Raw genomic sequence first — 18,177 nt, 5'->3', positions numbered from 1 at the left:
CAAAGGACACCGGTGCGTACAAATTGGACAGCAGTTGCATGGTGCCATTGACTTTTATTGCGGGATGCGATCCGATTTCTGATTACAATCGCAGCATGCTGCGATTTATTCCCCGTCCGATCGTGATCCGATCCAAGCTGGAAAAAAAAAATGCAGATGAACACACAATCATAGAATAACATTGGTTCGAATTCAATCCGATTTTTTTATCAGATTGCATTCGTCCGATTTGATCGCAAGTGGGAATGAGCTCTAACTGACATATTCAAGTTACTAAATCTGAACTCTACCTTCTCGCTATCTTGAGGTCTGGACCTCAGTGCTAAGTCTGTAATGGGGTTCCCCAGCTATCATTTGGAAAAAATGTATAATTTCTATATATATTCTGTAAACTGCCTGCATACCTTGCTCTTCAACACTATTTTCCTGCTAGGAGATCTAGAGCTGCCGGGTTTCTCAAGTCATTCAGCTCTGTGTCCTCATCTGACTCCTAGTATCCTCAATCCACCTCCTATTGATCCGTCTGCAATGAGACCGCTGAACGCCGACAAAACAAAGCAGCCTCAGCCGAGTGTGTGCTGCACCACGTAAACAAGGCAATACTATAGAGGCGATCACTTCTCTGCTGCACATTTCTTACAGGGTTTGTGTCATTCATTATTTCAGAAATGTGTACATACGTGTGTATATATATATATATATATACACACACACACATATATAGTCCATGCTGAGGACTGTGTGTATACACTGCTAATAAAAATAATGGGAACACAAACAACATAATGTACCTCTGAGTCCATCCCTCTTCTGTGAAATTTCTCCTGCTGTTGTGCAAATGGAACAGACAACAGGTAGAAATGATAGGCAATTAGCAAGACAACCCCTATAAGGCCGGGATCACACATGCGAGAAACACATCCGAGTCTCGCATGTGAAAACCAAGCTCTGGCGCCGGCACATAGGAGCGGAGCGTGCGGCTCCATGTGTTCCTATGCGGCCGCACGCTCCGCTCTGGAGTGCCGGCGCCAGAGCTTGGATTTCACATGCGACACACGGACGTGTTTCTCGCATGTGTGATCCCGGCCTAAAGGAATGGTTCTGTAGGGGGGGGGGAACCACAGACCTTTTTTCTGTCCTCATCCTTTTTGTCTGTTGTTTTGGTCACTTTTGCATTTTGTCATTGCTCTCACACCTAGAGGGAATGCAATGGACTGGCCCGCCCGTTCCCCAGACCTGAATCCAATTGAACACATCTGGGACATCATGTCTCGCCCCATCCACCAACGTCACGTTGCACTACAAACTGTCCAGGAGTTGGCAGATGCTTTAGTCCAGGTCTGAGAGGAGAACCCTCAGGAGACCATCCGCCGCTTCATCAGGAGAATGCCCAGGCATTGTAGGGAGATCATACAGGCACATGGAGGCCACACACACTACTGAGCATCATTTTGTTGTCTTGAGGCATTTTCACTGAAGTTGGATCAGCCTGTAATTTGATTTTCCATTTTGATTCGGTTTTGTTAGCACCAGAGCGTGCTCATGTAACACCTTATGCGAGCACTTTCGCTCATCACTAATTATTAACCATCGAGTATGAGGACCACATGCAAAAATCTCCGCACTTATAGCCTTGCTATCAATAAGGTTATTAAAGGGATTACTCCGTCTACACTGACAGCGCCGCTGAGCTCACTGACGTCAACCCCGCAGCCAATGCGACACACCGGAGGACCCAGGGAAGGTGAGTACAGCACGGATTGTTTTCTAACAAAGTGCAGCCAGGGTACAAACTTAATGGAATAGGAACAGCCCCTTTAGTGGTTCTCAGAGGACTGTTGTCCTTCCTATGAGGAATGCACTTCGGCATATCTTCAAGATCCCCTGCTGGCAGCGGCTTTGTGATCTCCGACCACATGGGATGGGAGAGCAGCAATGACCGGCGGGGGGCTGCCGTGTGGACTCCCAGCTCCTGGGACCCTGAGCCGCCATGTCCCAGTATATAGTACCGGCGCACATGTGAGCGGCTGCTGCCGCCGCCTCCTCCCCCGGGGCCCAGCTGCGCTCGGAGCAGCACGCCGTGCACTACAGTGTATTTATAGCCGCTATCTCTATGCAGGGCGCCGCTTTCGTACGGTTTGCTATTGTTGCGAGGTTTCGCAGTCTAGACACCGGACCGTACCACTTTTGCAGCACTTTAGGGGGTACCATTTCACTTTCTTCCCCAGTTATTCGGCTTTCCTCACGTTTCCTCACATAATCTCTCAGCTATTTTAGTCACAGCACCTATCTCTTATCCAGCACCGTGTCAATCATTTTTCCCCACGGTTTTGCTCCCACGATAATGTCGGCGCTGACTGTCCCCCCCCCCTTTTTCCGAGTAGTGAACTCCGGCCGTACCGCTATGTCCCGACGTGGCCCCTGATCACTTGACAATGACAGCCGGGGTTAGCCAATCAGCGGTCGCCGGTGATGTTCCCTGCGATGTGATTGGCGGTGACGTACACGGATGCGGAAGAGGGGTAGAGTCGGTGTGAAGCTGCGGCGTGCAGACAGAGCAGGGGAGAGGTGAGGGCAGGAGTCCCGGGAAGGTGGGATGCGGAGGCCGGGGGAAGAGCGGGGCGCCGAGGCCCGGGGGAGGGAGAGGAGAAGACTCCGGGGAGGAGCCAGGGTGACTTGGGACGTAATCAGGGGCCCCCAGGATCTGATTATGGGCCGGAGAATGGAGGAGGCGATCCGGGAGACTCAGGAAAGGGCAGAGGCGGGCCGGGACGCGCAGGCGCGGGGCTCCATGGAGGTGATCAGGGTACCGCGGGGGGAGAGGGCTCTCACACTGACCCGGAGCCTCACCGATGAGGACAAGTACTGGGGGAAGGGCAGCAGTAACACGAGCTTCCTCCAGGAGGCGGCAAACCGGGGATGTGCAGGGGACAGGGATCCTCAGGGCATGGGTGCTACTGACTGTGCAGGGGAGAGGGCTCCACAGGGCACTGACTGTGCAGGGGAGAGGGCTCCACAGGGCATGGGCACTGGTGACTGTGCAGGGCAGAGGGCTCCTCATAGCCTGGGTGCTGCTGACTGTGCAGGGGAGAGGTGCCTTCTGGGCATGGGCACTGGTGACTGCGCAGGGGAGAGGGCTCCTCATAGCCTGGGTGCTACTGACTGTGCAGGGGAGAGGGCTCCTCAGGGCCTGGGTGCTACTTACTGTGCAGGGGAGAGGGCTCCTCAGGGCCTGGGTGCTACTTACTGTGCAGGGGAGAGTTGCCTTCTGGACATGGGCACTGGTGATTGCGCAGGGGAGAGGTGCCTTCTGGGCATGGGCACTGGTGACTGCGCAGGGGAGAGGTGCCTTCTGGGCATGGGCACTGGTGACTGCGCAGGGGAGAGGGCTCCTCATAGCCTGGGTGCTACTTACTGTGCAGGGGAGAGGGCTCCTCATAGCCTGGGTGCTGCTGACTGTGCAGGGGAGAGGTGCCTTCTGGGCATGGGCACTGGTGACTGCGCAGGGGAGAGGGCTCCTCATAGCCTGGGTGCTACTGACTGTGCAGGGGAGAGGGCTCCTCAGGGCCTGGGTGCTACTTACTGTGCAGGGGAGAGGGCTCCTCAGGGCCTGGGTGCTACTTACTGTGCAGGGGAGAGTTGCCTTCTGGACATGGGCACTGGTGATTGCGCAGGGGAGAGGTGCCTTCTGGGCATGGGCACTGGTGACTGTGCAGGGGAAAGGGCTCCTCAGAGCCTGGGTGCTACTGACTGTGCAGGGGAGAGGGCTTCTCAGAGCCTGGGTGCTACTTACTGTGCAGGGGAGAGTTGCCTTCTGGACATGGGCACTGGTGATTGCGCAGGGGAGAGGTGCCTTCTGGGCATGGGCACTGGTGACTGCGCAGGGGAGAGGTGCCTTCTGGGCATGGGCACTGGTGATTGCGCAGGGGAGAGGTGCCTTCTGGGCATGGGCACTGGTGATTGCGCAGGGGAGAGGTGCCTTCTGGGCATGGGCACTGGTGACTGCGCGGGGGAGAGGTGCCTTCTGGGCATGGGCACTGGTGATTGCGCAGGGGAGAGGTGCCTTCTGGGCATGGGCACTGGTGACTGCGCAGGGGAGAGGTGCCTTCTGGGCATGGGCACTGGTGACTGCGCAGGGGAGAGGTGCCTTCTGGGTACGGGCACTGGTGATTGCGCAGGGGAGAGGTGCCTTCTGGGCATGGGCACTGGTGACTGCGCAGGGGAGAGGTGCCTTCTGGGTACGGGCACTGGTGATTGCGCAGGGGAGAGGTGCCTTCTGGGCATGGGCACTGGTGACTGCGCAGGGGAGAGGTGCCTCCTGGGTACGGGCACTGGTGATTGCGCAGGGGAGAGGTGCCTTCAGGGCATGGGCACTGGTGACTGCGCAGGGGAAAGGTGCCGTCTGAGCACGGGCACTGGTGACTGCTCAGGGGAAAGGTGCCGTCAGGACATGGGCACTAGTGACTGTGCATGGGGGGACATCCCCATCTGTGTGTATGGGAAGGATGCCAGTGGACCTGGGCATGAAGTGTGTACCCTGCAGGAGAGGATGGATGTGCCAGACTCGGGTAGTCATGATGTTTTAGTGCTGCAGAAACGGAAGAAGAGGAGCAAATCCTCTAAAGAGAAGAAGCGCAGCCAGGGGAATGGTGGCTGCACGGGTGGTCACCAGTGCATGGAGGACCGTAGCTTCCAGGATCTTTATAGGGGGCAAAGTTTAGAGGAAGAAGATGCACTGCCTTACACTGGGGGAGAGGGGGGCATTAGAGACTCTCGGTGGGAACTGAGCAGTAGTAGCACTGAGACCTCCGACATAGGGACATCCAATGTGGACCTGAAAGACCAGGGGCAGGAAATTAATGGCAATGAAAAACCATTGATTGGGGGCACTAGTAGTCTAGGGGTGATGAAGGGCGTCAGTGAAGAGTGTCCGCAGGCCAACGGGAGCTATTGGGATGCGTTTAGGAGTCCGGGAAATGGTTGTAGCAGGTCTACAGAGGGCCTTAATATGGAGCAGGGTAACTATCGTAGTGGAGACCCCCCTAGGGGATTAGGTAGGTGTGAGAAAAAATGGGACGATGAGATGGAAGAAAAAAATTCCAACCCCATCAATTGCTTGTCACTGGCCCATCAGGCGGGGTCGGCTGCTCCCTCCAGTTTGGAAGGTTGTGGAACTGGGGAAAGAGCGGGCGCCTGGTGCTGGTGCCTTCAGCTCTATCTAGGGGATGCTGAAGGGACTCGGCATGTGGAAAGTGATGAGGAGCAGTCTGCAGAGAGCGGCTACTCCATGAGTAGCACTCTGCGTGTAGGGGAGCACCCAGATAAAATAAATGGGGATGGTGGCGCACACCTAGGGGATATCCCTGAACCTCTCACTAAAAAAGGAGGGAAACTTGGAGACACTCCTGAACTGCAGGAATGGGTGAACTGGTGGCAAGGGTGGGCTGGTTCTTGTCGTGCCGTGTCTGGTCGTAAAAGGGGGAAACCCGCACAGTCTTGGGGGTGTCGAGAACAGGCAAGAGGTGACGGACAGAAGCCACAGGATGTCTGGGTGTTACGAGAATGGGCCAGGAGAGATGGAAGGAAGGCAGGCGGGAATGGGCCAAGAGTTTCGGGTGGAGAGGTGTGGGTACTGCGAGAGCAGGAGGAACAAAAGCAGAGCTCTGCCTGGCCCTTGGGAAAGGAGGACGTGTGGGTTCCCCGAGTACCGAGAAAACCTAGAAGTGCTTATTTCATGTCGGACAACACCAAGTGGACTCCTCATAGTGGGGTTTCAGATCGGGAGGACCCTTGAGTCACCACGTTGGGGATGATACCTCATTATAGGAGGAGACACTAAACTGTTACGTGTGCGTGTTGTGCGTGTCTGTCCTTAAGGGGTAGGGGAGGGTATTTGAGGGGGAACTACTTGTTAATTTGTCACCTTTGGGGGGGAATAAGACACTTCTAGGGTGCGCTTTGATTCACTGTACTAAGCTGATTTACTGGTGCTGCTTTCCTTTGTCTATACAAGGTGCTACATCCAGGTGCTATGAGGTGCTGTATACTGCATGCTGATCACTTTGTATCCTCCTGTATGGGGCTAAGAGGAACCATTCCTATCCAGGGTCCTTACCCCCCCCTAGGACCGGGCACGTCGGGGCTATTAAGATCTTTGAGTGGGCTAGGGAGGGGATACTTTTTGATAAAATAATATGGTGCTGTTGCCTTTTTTTGTGGCAAACATGACTTCTACCTGTTAAACTATGTGACCAGAGCCAGCAATCCAGGTAAGTGTTATTAACAATATAACATTACCGACCATAATCTCCACTGAGAATCCCCTGCGTGGTGCCCCCTATCATCTATCTCATGTAAGAGAAGACCCCAGTAACCTGTAACGTTCCAGTCGTTATTTTCTGCCCCTCAATAATGGAGGACAGTCATGCTGACAGTTTCCTTATGTTGTCAGCCTAGTACAGGTCCTTCTCAAAAAATTAGCATATAGTGTTCAATTTCATTATTTACCATAATGTAATGATTACAATTAAACTTTCATATATTATAGATTCATTATCCACCAACTGAAATTTGTCAGGTCTTTTATTGTTTTAATACTGATGATTTTGGCATACAACTCCTGATAACCCAAAAAACCTGTCTCAATAAATTAGCATATCAAGAAAAGGTTCTCTAAACGACCTATTACCCTAATCTTCTGAATCAACTAATTAACTCTAAACACATGCAAAAGATACCTGAGGCTTTTATAAACTCCCTGCCTGGTTCATTACTCAAAACCCCCATCATGGGTAAGACTAGCGACCTGACAGATGTCAAGAAGGCCATCATTGACACCCTCAAGCAAGAGGGTAAGACCCAGAAAGAAATTTCTCAACAAATAGGCTGTTCCCAGAGTGCTGTATCAAGGCACCTCAATGGTAAGTCTGTTGGAAGGAAACAATGTGGCAGAAAACGCTGTACAACGAGAAGAGGAGACCGGACCCTGAGGAAGATTGTGGAGAAGGACCGATTCCAGACCTTGGGGAACCTGAGGAAGCAGTGGACTGAGTCTGGTGTGGAAACATCCAGAGCCACCGTGCACAGGCGTGTGCAGGAAATGGGCTACAGGTGCCGCATTCCCCAGGTAAAGCCACTTTTGAACCATAAACAGCGGCAGAGGCGCCTGACCTGGGCTACAGAGAAGCAGCACTGGACTGTTGCTAAGTGGTCCCAAGTACTTTTTTCTGATGAAAGCAAATTTTGCATGTCATTCGGAAATCAAGGTGCCAGAGTCTGGAGGAAGACTGGGGAGAAGGAAATGCCAAAATGCCTGAAGTCCAGTGTCAAGTACCCACAGTCAGTGATGGTGTGGGGTGCCATGTCAGCTGCTGGTGTTGGTCCACTGTGTTTCATCAAGGGCAGGGTCAATGCAGCTAGCTATCAGGAGATTTTGTAGCACTTCATGCTTCCATCGGCTGAAATGCTTTATGGAGATGAAGATTTCATTTTTCAGCACGACCTGGCACCTGCTCACAGTGCCAAAACCACTGGTAAATGGTTTACTGGCCATGGTATTACTGTGCTCAATTGGCCTGCCAACTCTCCTGACCTGAACCCCATAGAGAATCTGTGGGATATTGTGAAGAGAAAGTTGAGAGACGCAAGACCCAACACTCTGGATGAGCTTAAGGCCGCTATTGAAGCATCCTGGGCCTCCATAACATCTCAGCAGTGTCACAGGCTGATTGCCTCCATGCCACGCCGCATTGAAGCAGTCATTTCTGCCAAAGGATTCCCGACCAAGTATTGAGTGCATAACTGAACATTATTATTTGATGGTTTTTTTGTTTGTTATTAAAAAACACTTTTATTTGATTGGATGGGTGAAATATGCTAATTTATTGAGACAGGTTTTTTGGGTTATCAGGAGTTGTATGCCAAAATCATCAGTATTAACCCCTCTGTGACCTTAGACGTACTATCCCGTCGAGGTGCCCTGGGCTTATCTGACCCTGGACGGGATAGTACGTCATAGCCGATCGGCCGCGCTCACGGGGGGAGCGCGGCCGATCGCGGCCGGGTGTCAGCTGCTTATCGCAGCTGACATCCGGCACTATGTGCCAGGAGCGGTCACGGACCGCCCCCGGCACATTAACCCCTGGCACACCGCGATCAAAGATGATCGCGATGTGCCGGCGGTGCAGGGAAGCACCGCGCAGGGAGGGGGCTCCCTGCGGGCTTCCCTGAGCCCCCCGCAGCAACGCGATGTGATCGCGTTGCTGCGAGGGTCTCCTCACCTCCCTCCCTGCTTGAGCCCCGGATCCAAGATGGCCGCGGATCCGGGTCCTGCAGGGAGGGAGGTGGCTTCACAGAGCCTGCTTAGAGCAGGCACTGTGAAGGCTGCAGCGCTGCATGTCAGATCAGTGATCTGACAGAGTGCTGTGCAAACTGTCAGATCACTGATCTGTGATGTCCCCCCCTGGGACAAAGTAAAAAAGTAAAAAAAAAATTTTCCAAATGTGTAAAAAAAAAATAAAAAAAAATATTCCAAAATAATGAAAAAAAAAAATATATATTATTCCCATAAATACATTTCTTCATCTAAATAAAAAAAAAAAACCAATAAAAGTACACATATTTAGTATCGTCGCGTCCGTAACGACCCGACCTATAAAACTGTCCCACTAGTTAACCCCTTCAGTAAACACCGTAAGAAAAAAAAAAAAAAACGAGGCAAAAAACAACGCTTTATTATCATACCGCCGAACAAAAAGTGGAATAACACGCGATCAAAAAGACAGATATAAATAACCATGGTACCGCTGAAAGCGTCATATTGTCCCGCAAAAAAAGAGCCGCCATACAGCATCATCAGCAAAAAAATAAAAAAGTTATAGTCCTGAGAATAAAGCGATGCAAAAATAATTATTTTTTCTGTAAAATAGTTTTTATCGTATAAAAGCACCAAACCATAAAAAAATGATATAAATGAGGTATCGCTGTAATCGTACTGACCCGAAGAATAAAACTGATTTATCAATTTTACCAAACGCGGAACGGTATAAACGCCTCCCCCAATAGAAATTCATGAATAGCTGGCTTTTGGTCATTCTTCCTCACAAAAATCGGAATAAAAAGCGATAAAAAAATGTCACGTGCCCAAAAATGTTTTCAATAAAAACGTCAACTCGTCCCGCAAAAAACAAGACCTCACATGACTCTGTGGACCAAAATATGGAAAAATTATAGCTCTCAAAATGTGGTATTGCAAAAAATATTTTTTGCAATAAAAAGGGTCTTTCAGTGTGTGACGGCTGCCAATCATAAAAATCCGCTAAAAAACTCGCTATAAAAGTAAATCAAACCCCCCTTCATCACCCCCTTAGTTAGGGAAAAATAAAAAAAAATGTATTTATTTCCATTTTCCCATTAGGGCTAGGGTTAGGGCTAGGATTAGGGCTAGGGTTAGGGCTAGGGTTAGGGCTAGGGTTAGGGCTAGGGTTAGGGTTAGGGCTAGGGTTAGGGCTAGGGTTAGGGCTAGGGTTAGGGATAGGGTTAGGGATAGGGTTAGGGCTAGGGTTAGGGTTAGGGTTGGGGCTACAGTTAGGGTTGGGGCTAAAGTTAGGGTTAGGGTTTAGATTACATTTACAGTTGGGAATAGGGTTGGGATTAGGGTTAGGGGTGTGTCAGGGTTAGAGGTGTGGTTAGGGTTACCGTTGGAATTAGGGTTAGGGGTGTGTTTAGATTAGGGTTTCAGTTATAATTGGGGGGTTTCCACTGTTTCGGCACATCAGGGGCTCTCCAAACACGACATGGCATCCGATCTCAATTCCAGCCAATTCTGCGTTGAAAAAGTAAAACAGTGCTCCTTCCCTTCTGAGCTCTCCTGTGTGCCCAAACAGGGGTTTACCCCAACATATGGGGTATTGTTGTGAATTCTGTGGCTGAGTTCACTTCTGTGGTCACAAGTGGTATTGCAGTCTCTGGGCTTCCTCCCTCAGGTGTTTTGGTGAGCTCGTTGGCTGCCTTGCTATTTAGCTCCACCTGAGTCTGTCTTCCTTGCTCCTTGTCAATGTTCCAGTGTTGGATCTGAGCTACTGCATCTTTCCTTGGGCCTGCTGCTCTGCTAGATAAGTGCTTCTAGTTTGTTTTCTGTTTTTTCTGTCCAGCTTGCTATTATCTTTTGCTGGAAGCTCTGAGAAGCAAAGGGGTGCACCGCCGTGCTGTTAGTTCGGCACGGTGGGTCTTTTTGCCCCTTTGCGTGGTTTTCATTTTAGGGTTTTTTGTAGACTGCATAGTTCTCTTTGCTATCCTCGCTCTGTCTAGAATATCGGGCCTCACTTTGCTGAATCTATTTCATTCCTACGTTTGTCTTTTCATCTTGCTAACAGTCATTATATGTGGGGGGCTGCCTATTCCTTTGGGGTATTTCTCTGAGGTAAGTCAGGCTTGTATTTCTATCTTCAGGCTAGTCAGCTCCTCAGGCAGTGTCGAGTTGCATAGGTAGTTATAGGCGCAATCCACTGCTGCTTATAGTTGTGTGAGGATAGATCAGGTACTGCAGTCTACAGAGATTCCACGTCTCAGAGCTCGTCCTATTGTTTTTGGTTATTGCCAGATCTCTGTATGTGCGCTGATTACTGCACGCTGTGTTGCCTGATTGCCAGCCATAACAGTACAAGGAGCCACACCAATGATTCCCAATAGAGGGAAAAAAGAAATCCTGACATCATTTTTTTTTCTTAGCTCTGTCTTCAGTCTTTTTTTTCCCCTAGACATTAGAGTGCTTCAGGACACAGCTGTGGACATGGATATTCAGGCTCTGTGCTCCTCAATGGATAATCTCGTTGTAAATGTACAAAAGATTCAAGATACTATTGATCAGAAATCTATGCTAGAACCAAGAATTCCGATTCCTGATTTGTTTTTTGGTGACAGAACTAAGTTCCTGAGCTTCAGAAATAATTGTAAGCTATTTTTGGCCTTGAAACCTCATTCTTCTGGTAATCCTATTCAACAGGTTTTGATTATTATTTCTTTTTTGCGCGGCGACCCACAGGACTGGGCGTTTTCTCTTGCACCAGGAGATTCTGCATTGAGTAATGTTGATGCGTTTTTCCTGGCGCTCGGATTGCTTTACGATGAGCCTAATTCAGTGGATCAGGCTGAGAAAAATCTGCTGGCTTTATGCCAGGGTCAGGATGATATAGAAGTATATTGTCAGAAATTTAGAAAGTGGTCAGTACTCTGTGGAATGAATCTGCACTAGCGGCTTTGTTCAGAAAGGGTCTCTCTGAAGCTCTTAAGGATGTAATGGTGGGATTTCCTATGCCTGCTGGTTTGAATGAGTCCATGTCCTTGGCCATTCAGATCGGTCGTCGCTTGCGCGAGCGTAAATCTGTGCACCATCTGGCGGTATTGTCTGAGAGTAAACCTGAGCCTATGCAGTGCGACAGGACTATGACTAAAGTAGAACGGCAAGAACACAGACGTCTGAACAGACTGTGTTTCTATTGTGGTGATTCTACTCATGCTATTTCTAATTGTCCTAAACGCACTAGGCGGTTCGATAGCTCTGCCGTTATTGGTACTGTACAGTCCAAATTCCTTTTGTCCATTACCTTAATGTGCTCTTTGTCATCGTATTCTGTCATGGCGTTTGTGGATTCAGGCGCTGCCCTGAATCTGATGGATTTGGATTATGCTAAACGTTGTGGATTTTTCTTGGAGCCTTTGCGGTGTCCTATTCCGTTGAGAGGAATTGATGCTACACCTTTGGCCAAGAATAAGCCTCAGTACTGGGCCCAGCTGACCATGTGCATGGCTCCTGCACATCAGGAAGTTATTCGCTTTCTGGTACTGCATAATTTGCATGATGTGGTCGTGTTGGGGTTGCCATGGCTACAAACCCATAATCCAGTATTGGATTGGAACTCTATGTCGGTAACCAGCTGGGGTTGTCAGGGAGTACATGGTGATGTTCCATTTTTGTCTATTTCGTCATCCATTCCTTCTGACATCCCAGAGTTCTTGTCGGACTTTCAGGATGTATTTGAAGAGTCCAAGTCTGATGCCCTACCTCCGCATAGGAATTGTGATTGTGCTATCGATTTGATTCCTGGTAGTAAATTCCCTAAGGGCCGTTTATTTAATTTGTCCGTACCTGAACACACCGCTATGCGCAGTTATGTGAAGGAGTCCCTGGAGAAGGGACATATTCGCCCATCGTCGTCACCATTGGGAGCAGGGTTCTTTTTTGTAGCCAAGAAGGATGGTTCGCTAAGACCGTGTATTGATTACCGCCTTCTTAATAAGATCACTGTTAAGTTTCAGTATCCCTTGCCATTGATTTCTGACTTGTTTGCTCGGATTAAGGGGGCTAGTTGGTTCACCAAGATAGATCTTCGTGGTGCGTATAATCTGGTGAGAATCAGGCAAGGAGATGAATGGAAAACGGCATTTAATACGCCCGAGGGTCATTTTGAGTATCTGGTGATGCCGTTTGGACTTGCCAATGCTCCATCTGTTTTTCAGTCTTTTATGCATGACATTTTCCGTGAGTATCTGGATAAATTCTTGATTGTTTACTTGGATGACATTTTGATCTTCTCTGATGATTGGGAGTCTCATGTGAAGCAAGTCAGAATGGTTTTCCAGGTACTGCGTGCTAATTCCTTGTTCGTGAAGGGATCAAAGTGTCTCTTCGGTGTGCAGAAAGTTTCATTTTTGGGGTTCATCTTTTCCCCTTCTACTATCGAGATGGATCCGGTTAAGGTTCAGGCCATCCAGGATTGGACTCAGCCGACATCTCTAAAGAGTCTGCAGAAATTCCTGGGCTTTGCTAATTTTTATCGTCGCTTCATCTGTAATTTTTCTAGCATTGCCAGACCATTGACCGATTTGACCAAGAAGGGTGCTGATTTGGTTAATTGGTCTTCTGCTGCCGTGGAAGCTTTTCAGGAGTTGAAGCGTCGTTTTTGCTGTGCCCCTGTGTTGTGTCAACCTGATGTTTCTCTTCCGTTCCAGGTCGAGGTTGATGCTTCTGAGATTGGTGCAGGGGCGGTTTTGTCACAGAGAGGTTCTGGTTGCTCAGTGTTCAAACCATGTGCTTTCTTTTCCAGGAAATTTTCTGCTGCTGAGCGTAATTATGATGTGGGCAACCGAGAGTTGCTGGCCATGAAGTGGGCATTCGAGGAGTGGCGTCATTGGCTTGAGGGTGCTAAGCATCGCGTGGTGGTTTTGACTGATCATAAGAACCTTACTTATCTTGAGTCTGCCAAGCGCTTGAATCCTAGACAGGCCCGTTGGTCGTTATTTTTTGCTCGTTTTGATTTTGTGGTTTCATACCTTCCGGGCTCTAAAAATGTGAAGGCGGATGCTCTGTCTAGGAGTTTTGTGCCCGACTCTCCGGGGTTATCTGAGCCGGCGAGTATCCTCAAGGAAGGAGTCATTGTGTCTGCCATCTCCCCTGATTTGCGGAGAGTGTTGCAGAAATTTCAGGCTAATAAACCTGATCGTTGTCCGGCCGAGAAACTGTTCGTCCCTGATAGGTGGACTAGTAAAGTTATCTCTGAACTTCATTGTTCGGTGCTGGCCGGTCATCCAGGAATCTTTGGTACCAGGGAGTTGGTTGCTAGATCCTTCTGGTGGCCATCTCTGTCACGGGATGTGCGTGCTTTTGTGCAGTCCTGTGGAATTTGTGCTAGGGCTAAGCCCTGCTGTTCACGTGCCAGTGGGTTGCTTTTGCCCTTGCCGGTCCCGAAGAGGCCTTGGACACATATTTCGATGGATTTCATTTCTGACCTTCCCGTTTCTCAAAAAATGTCGGTCATTTGGGTGGTCTGTGATCGCTTTTCTAAAATGGTCCATCTGGTGCCCTTGGTTAAATTGCCTTCCTCCTCTGATTTGGTGCCTTTGTTCTTCCAGCATGTGGTTCGTTTACATGGCATTCCTGAGAATATTGTTTCTGACAGAGGTTCCCAGTTTGTCTCGAGGTTCTGGCGAGCCTTTTGTGGTAGGATGGGCATTGACCTATCTTTCTCCTCGGCCTTCCATCCTCAGACTAATGGCCAGACCGAACGAACCAATCAGACCTTGGAAACATATCTGAGATGTTTTGTTTCCGCTGACCAGGATGATTGGGTGTCATTTTTGCCGTTGGCTGAGTTCGCCCTTAATAATCGGGCCAGCTCGGCTACCTTGGTCTCTCCATTTTTCTGCAATTCTGGGTTCCATCCTCGTTTCTCTTCAGGACAGGTTGAGTCTTCGGACTGTCCTGGTGTGGATTCTGTGGTGGACAGGTTGCAGCAGATCTGGACTCAGGTGGTGGACAATTTGACCTTGTCCCAGGAGAAGGCTCAGCTTTTCGCTAATCGCAGACGCCGTGTGGGACCCCGACTTCGTGTTGGGGATCTGGTTTGGTTATCTTCTCGTCATATTCCTATGAAGGTTTCCTCTCCTAAATTTAAACCTCGTTTTATTGGTCCGTATAGGATTTCTGAGATTCTCAATCCGGTGTCTTTTCGTCTGACCCTCCCAGACTCCTTTTCCATACATAATGTATTCCATAGGTCGTTGTTGAGGAGATACGTGGCACCTATGGTTCCATCTGTGGAGCCTCCTGCCCCTGTTTTGGTGGAGGGGGAATTGGAGTATATTGTGGAGAAGATTTTGGATTCTCGTGTCTCTAGACGGAAACTCCAGTATCTGGTCAAATGGAAGGGTTATGCTCAGGAAGATAATTCCTGGGTTTTTGCCTCTGATGTCCATGCCCCAGATCTTGTTCGTGCCTTTCATGTGGCTCATCCTGGTCGGCCTGGGGGTTCTGGTGAGGGTTCGGTGACCCCTCCTCAAGGGGGGGGTACTGTTGTGAATTCTGTGGCTGAGTTCACTTCTGTGGTCACAAGTGGTATTGCAGTCTCTGGGCTTCCTCCCTCAGGTGTTTTGGTGAGCTCGTTGGCTGCCTTGCTATTTAGCTCCACCTGAGTCTGTCTTCCTTGCTCCTTGTCAATGTTCCAGTGTTGGATCTGAGCTACTGCATCTTTCCTTGGGCCTGCTGCTCTGCTAGATAAGTGCTTCTAGTTTGTTTTCTGTTTTTTCTGTCCAGCTTGCTATTATCTTTTGCTGGAAGCTCTGAGAAGCAAAGGGGTGCACCGCCGTGCTGTTAGTTCGGCACGGTGGGTCTTTTTGCCCCTTTGCGTGGTTTTCATTTTAGGGTTTTTTGTAGACTGCATAGTTCTCTTTGCTATCCTCGCTCTGTCTAGAATATCGGGCCTCACTTTGCTGAATCTATTTCATTCCTACGTTTGTCTTTTCATCTTGCTAACAGTCATTATATGTGGGGGGCTGCCTATTCCTTTGGGGTATTTCTCTGAGGTAAGTCAGGCTTGTATTTCTATCTTCAGGCTAGTCAGCTCCTCAGGCAGTGTCGAGTTGCATAGGTAGTTATAGGCGCAATCCACTGCTGCTTATAGTTGTGTGAGGATAGATCAGGTACTGCAGTCTACAGAGATTCCACGTCTCAGAGCTCGTCCTATTGTTTTTGGTTATTGCCAGATCTCTGTATGTGCGCTGATTACTGCACGCTGTGTTGCCTGATTGCCAGCCATAACAGGGTATCAGCGTACTCAGGACAAATTGGACAACAACTTTTGTGGACCAATTTCTCCTGTTACCCTTGGGAAAATACAAAACTGGGGGCTAAAAAATAATTTTTGTGGGAAAACAAAAAGATATTTTATTTTCACGGCTCTGCGTTATAAACTGTAGTGAAACACTTGGGGGTTCAAAGTTCTCACAACACATCTAGATAAGTTCATTGAGGGGTCTAGTTTCCAATATGGGGTCACTTGTGGGGGGTTTCTACTGTTTAGGTACATTAGGGGCTCTGCAAACGCAATGTGACGCCTGCAGACCAATCCATCTAAGTCTGGATTCCAAATGATGCTCCTTCCCTTCCGAGCCCTCCCATGCGCCCAAACGGTGGTTCCCCCCCACATATCGGGTATCAGCGTACTCAGGACAAATTGGACAACAACATTTAGGGTCCAATTTCTCCTGCTAACCTTGGAAAAATACAAAACTGGGGGCTAAAATATAATTTTTGTGGAAAAAAAAATATTTTTTATTTGCATGGCTCTGCGTTATAAACTGTAGTGAAATACTTGGGGGTTCAAAGCTCTCACAACACATCAAGATGAGTTCCTTAGGGGGTCTACTTTCCAAAATGGTGTCACTTGTGGGGGGTTTCTACTGTTTAGGTACATTAGGGGCTCTGCAAACGCAATGTGACGCCTGCAGACCATTCCATCTAAGTCTGCATTCCAAATGGCGCTCCTTCCCTTCCGAACCCTCCCATGTGCCCAAACGGTGGTTCCCCCCCACATATGGGGTATCAGCGTACTCAGGACAAATTGGACAACAACTTTTGGGGTCCAATTTCTCCTGTTACCCTAGGGAAAATACAAAACTGGGGGCTAAAAAATAATTTTTGTGGGAAAAAAATTTTGTTTTATTTTTATGGCTCTGCATTATAAACTTCTGTGAAGCCCTTGGTGGGTCAAAGTGCTCACCACACATCCAGATAAGTTCCTTAGGGGGTCTACTTTCCAAAATGGTGTCACTTGTGGGGGGTTTCAATGTTTAGGCACATCAGTGGCTCTCCAAACGCAACATGGCGTCCCATCTCAATTCCTGTCAATTTTGCATTGAAAAGTCAAACGGCGCTCCTTCCCTTCCGAGCTCTCCCATGCGCCCAAACAGTGGTTTACTGCCACATATGGGGTATCAGCGTACTCAGGACAAATTGGACAACAACTTTTGAGGTCCAATTTCTTCTCTTACCCTTGGAAAAATAAAAAATTGGGGGCAAAAATATAATTTTTGTGAAAAAATATGATTTTTTATTTTTACGGTTCTGCATTATAAACTTCTGTGAAGCACTTGGTGGGTCAAAGTGCTCACCACACATCCAGATAAGTTCCTTAGGGGGTCTACTTTCCAAAATGGTGTCACTTGTGGGGGGTTTCAATGTTTAGGCACATCAGTGGCTCTCCAAACACAACATGGCGTCCCATCTCAATTCCTGTCAATTTTGCATTGAAAAGTCAAATAGCGCTCCTTCCCTTCCGAGCTCTCCCATGCGCCCAAACAGTGGTTTACTGCCACATATGGGGTATCAGCGTACTCAGGACAAATTGGACAACAACTTTTTGGGTCCAATTTCTCCTGTTACCCTTGGTAAAATAAAACAAATTGGAGCTGAAGTAAATTTTTTGTGTAAAAAAGTTAAATGTTCATTTTTATTTAAACATTCCAAAAATTCCTATTAAACACCTGAAGGGTTAATAAACTTCTTGAATGTGGTTTTGAGCACCTTGAGGGGTGCAGTTTTAGAATGGTGTCACACTTGGGCATTTTCTATCATATAGACCCCTCAAAATGACTTCAAATGAGACGTGGTCCCTAAAAAAAAATGGTGTTGTAAAAATGAGAAATTGCTGGTCAACTTTTAACCCTTATAACTCCCTAACAAAAAAAAAAATTGGTTCCAAAATTATGCTGATGTAAAGGAGACATGTGGGAAATGTTACTTATTAAGTATTTTGTGTGACATATCTCTGTGATTTAATTGCATAAAAATTCAAAGTTTGAAAATTGCGAAATTTTCAAAATTTTCGCCAAATTTCCGTTTTTTTCACAAATAAACGCAGGTACTATCAAAGAAATTTTACCACTATCATGAAGTACAATATGTCACGAGAAAACAATGTCAGAATCACCAGGATCCGTTGAAGCGTTTCGGAGTTATAACCTCATAAAGGGACAGTGGTCAGAATTGTAAAAATTGGCCTGGTCATTAACGTGCAAACCACCCTTGGGGGTAAAGGGGTTAAAACAATAAAAGACCTGACAAATTTCAGTTGGTGGATAATGAATCTATAATATATGAAAGTTTAATTGTAATCATTACATTATGGTAAATAATGAAATTTAACACTATATGCTAATTTTTTTAGAAGGACCTGTATATAATCACTTTAGCTGGCTCCGAGGAATAGGGATCTGGGTCTCGATGATCCCTTCTCTTGCACAGTTTAGTGATCCTCTCTTGTGCCCGCCTATCCATTACATTGGAGTCCCTGTTGACCATGGTCCCTTGTCTCCATATGTCCGTCCTCCCCATCTTTTATGTTT

The 18,177-nt window shown here is 48.1% G+C and overlaps 2 protein-coding genes across 3 annotated transcripts in view; both read left to right on the top strand.

Annotated features, from left to right (window-relative positions):
- Positions 1-2,454: 2,454 nt before the first annotated feature.
- The window catches only part of FKBP2 (FKBP prolyl isomerase 2), a 51,791-nt gene continuing 36,068 nt past the window's right edge, over positions 2,455-18,177 (top strand). The window contains exon 1 of one of the 2 annotated variants that reach the window (XM_069740021.1): positions 2,455-2,568. The gene's annotated coding sequence lies outside the window, so the exon portion shown is untranslated. Of the gene's footprint in view, positions 2,569-6,133; positions 6,270-18,177 lie in introns of those variants that run through there. The other variant, XM_069740023.1, reaches the window with a different exon arrangement.
- LOC138649537 (uncharacterized) lies at positions 2,575-6,269 on the top strand. Its single transcript, XM_069740020.1, has 2 exons — positions 2,575-3,093; positions 3,304-6,269. The coding sequence occupies exons 1-2, from the start codon at positions 2,597-2,599 to the stop codon at positions 5,792-5,794; spliced, it is 2,988 nt and encodes a 995-aa protein (XP_069596121.1). The 5' UTR covers positions 2,575-2,596; the 3' UTR covers positions 5,795-6,269.

Source organism: Ranitomeya imitator, chromosome 9 (assembly GCF_032444005.1).
Source record: "Ranitomeya imitator isolate aRanImi1 chromosome 9, aRanImi1.pri, whole genome shotgun sequence".
In the NCBI taxonomy this organism is placed as follows: domain Eukaryota; kingdom Metazoa; phylum Chordata; class Amphibia; order Anura; family Dendrobatidae; genus Ranitomeya; species Ranitomeya imitator.
This window is presented reverse-complemented; position numbering and strand designations above follow the sequence as displayed.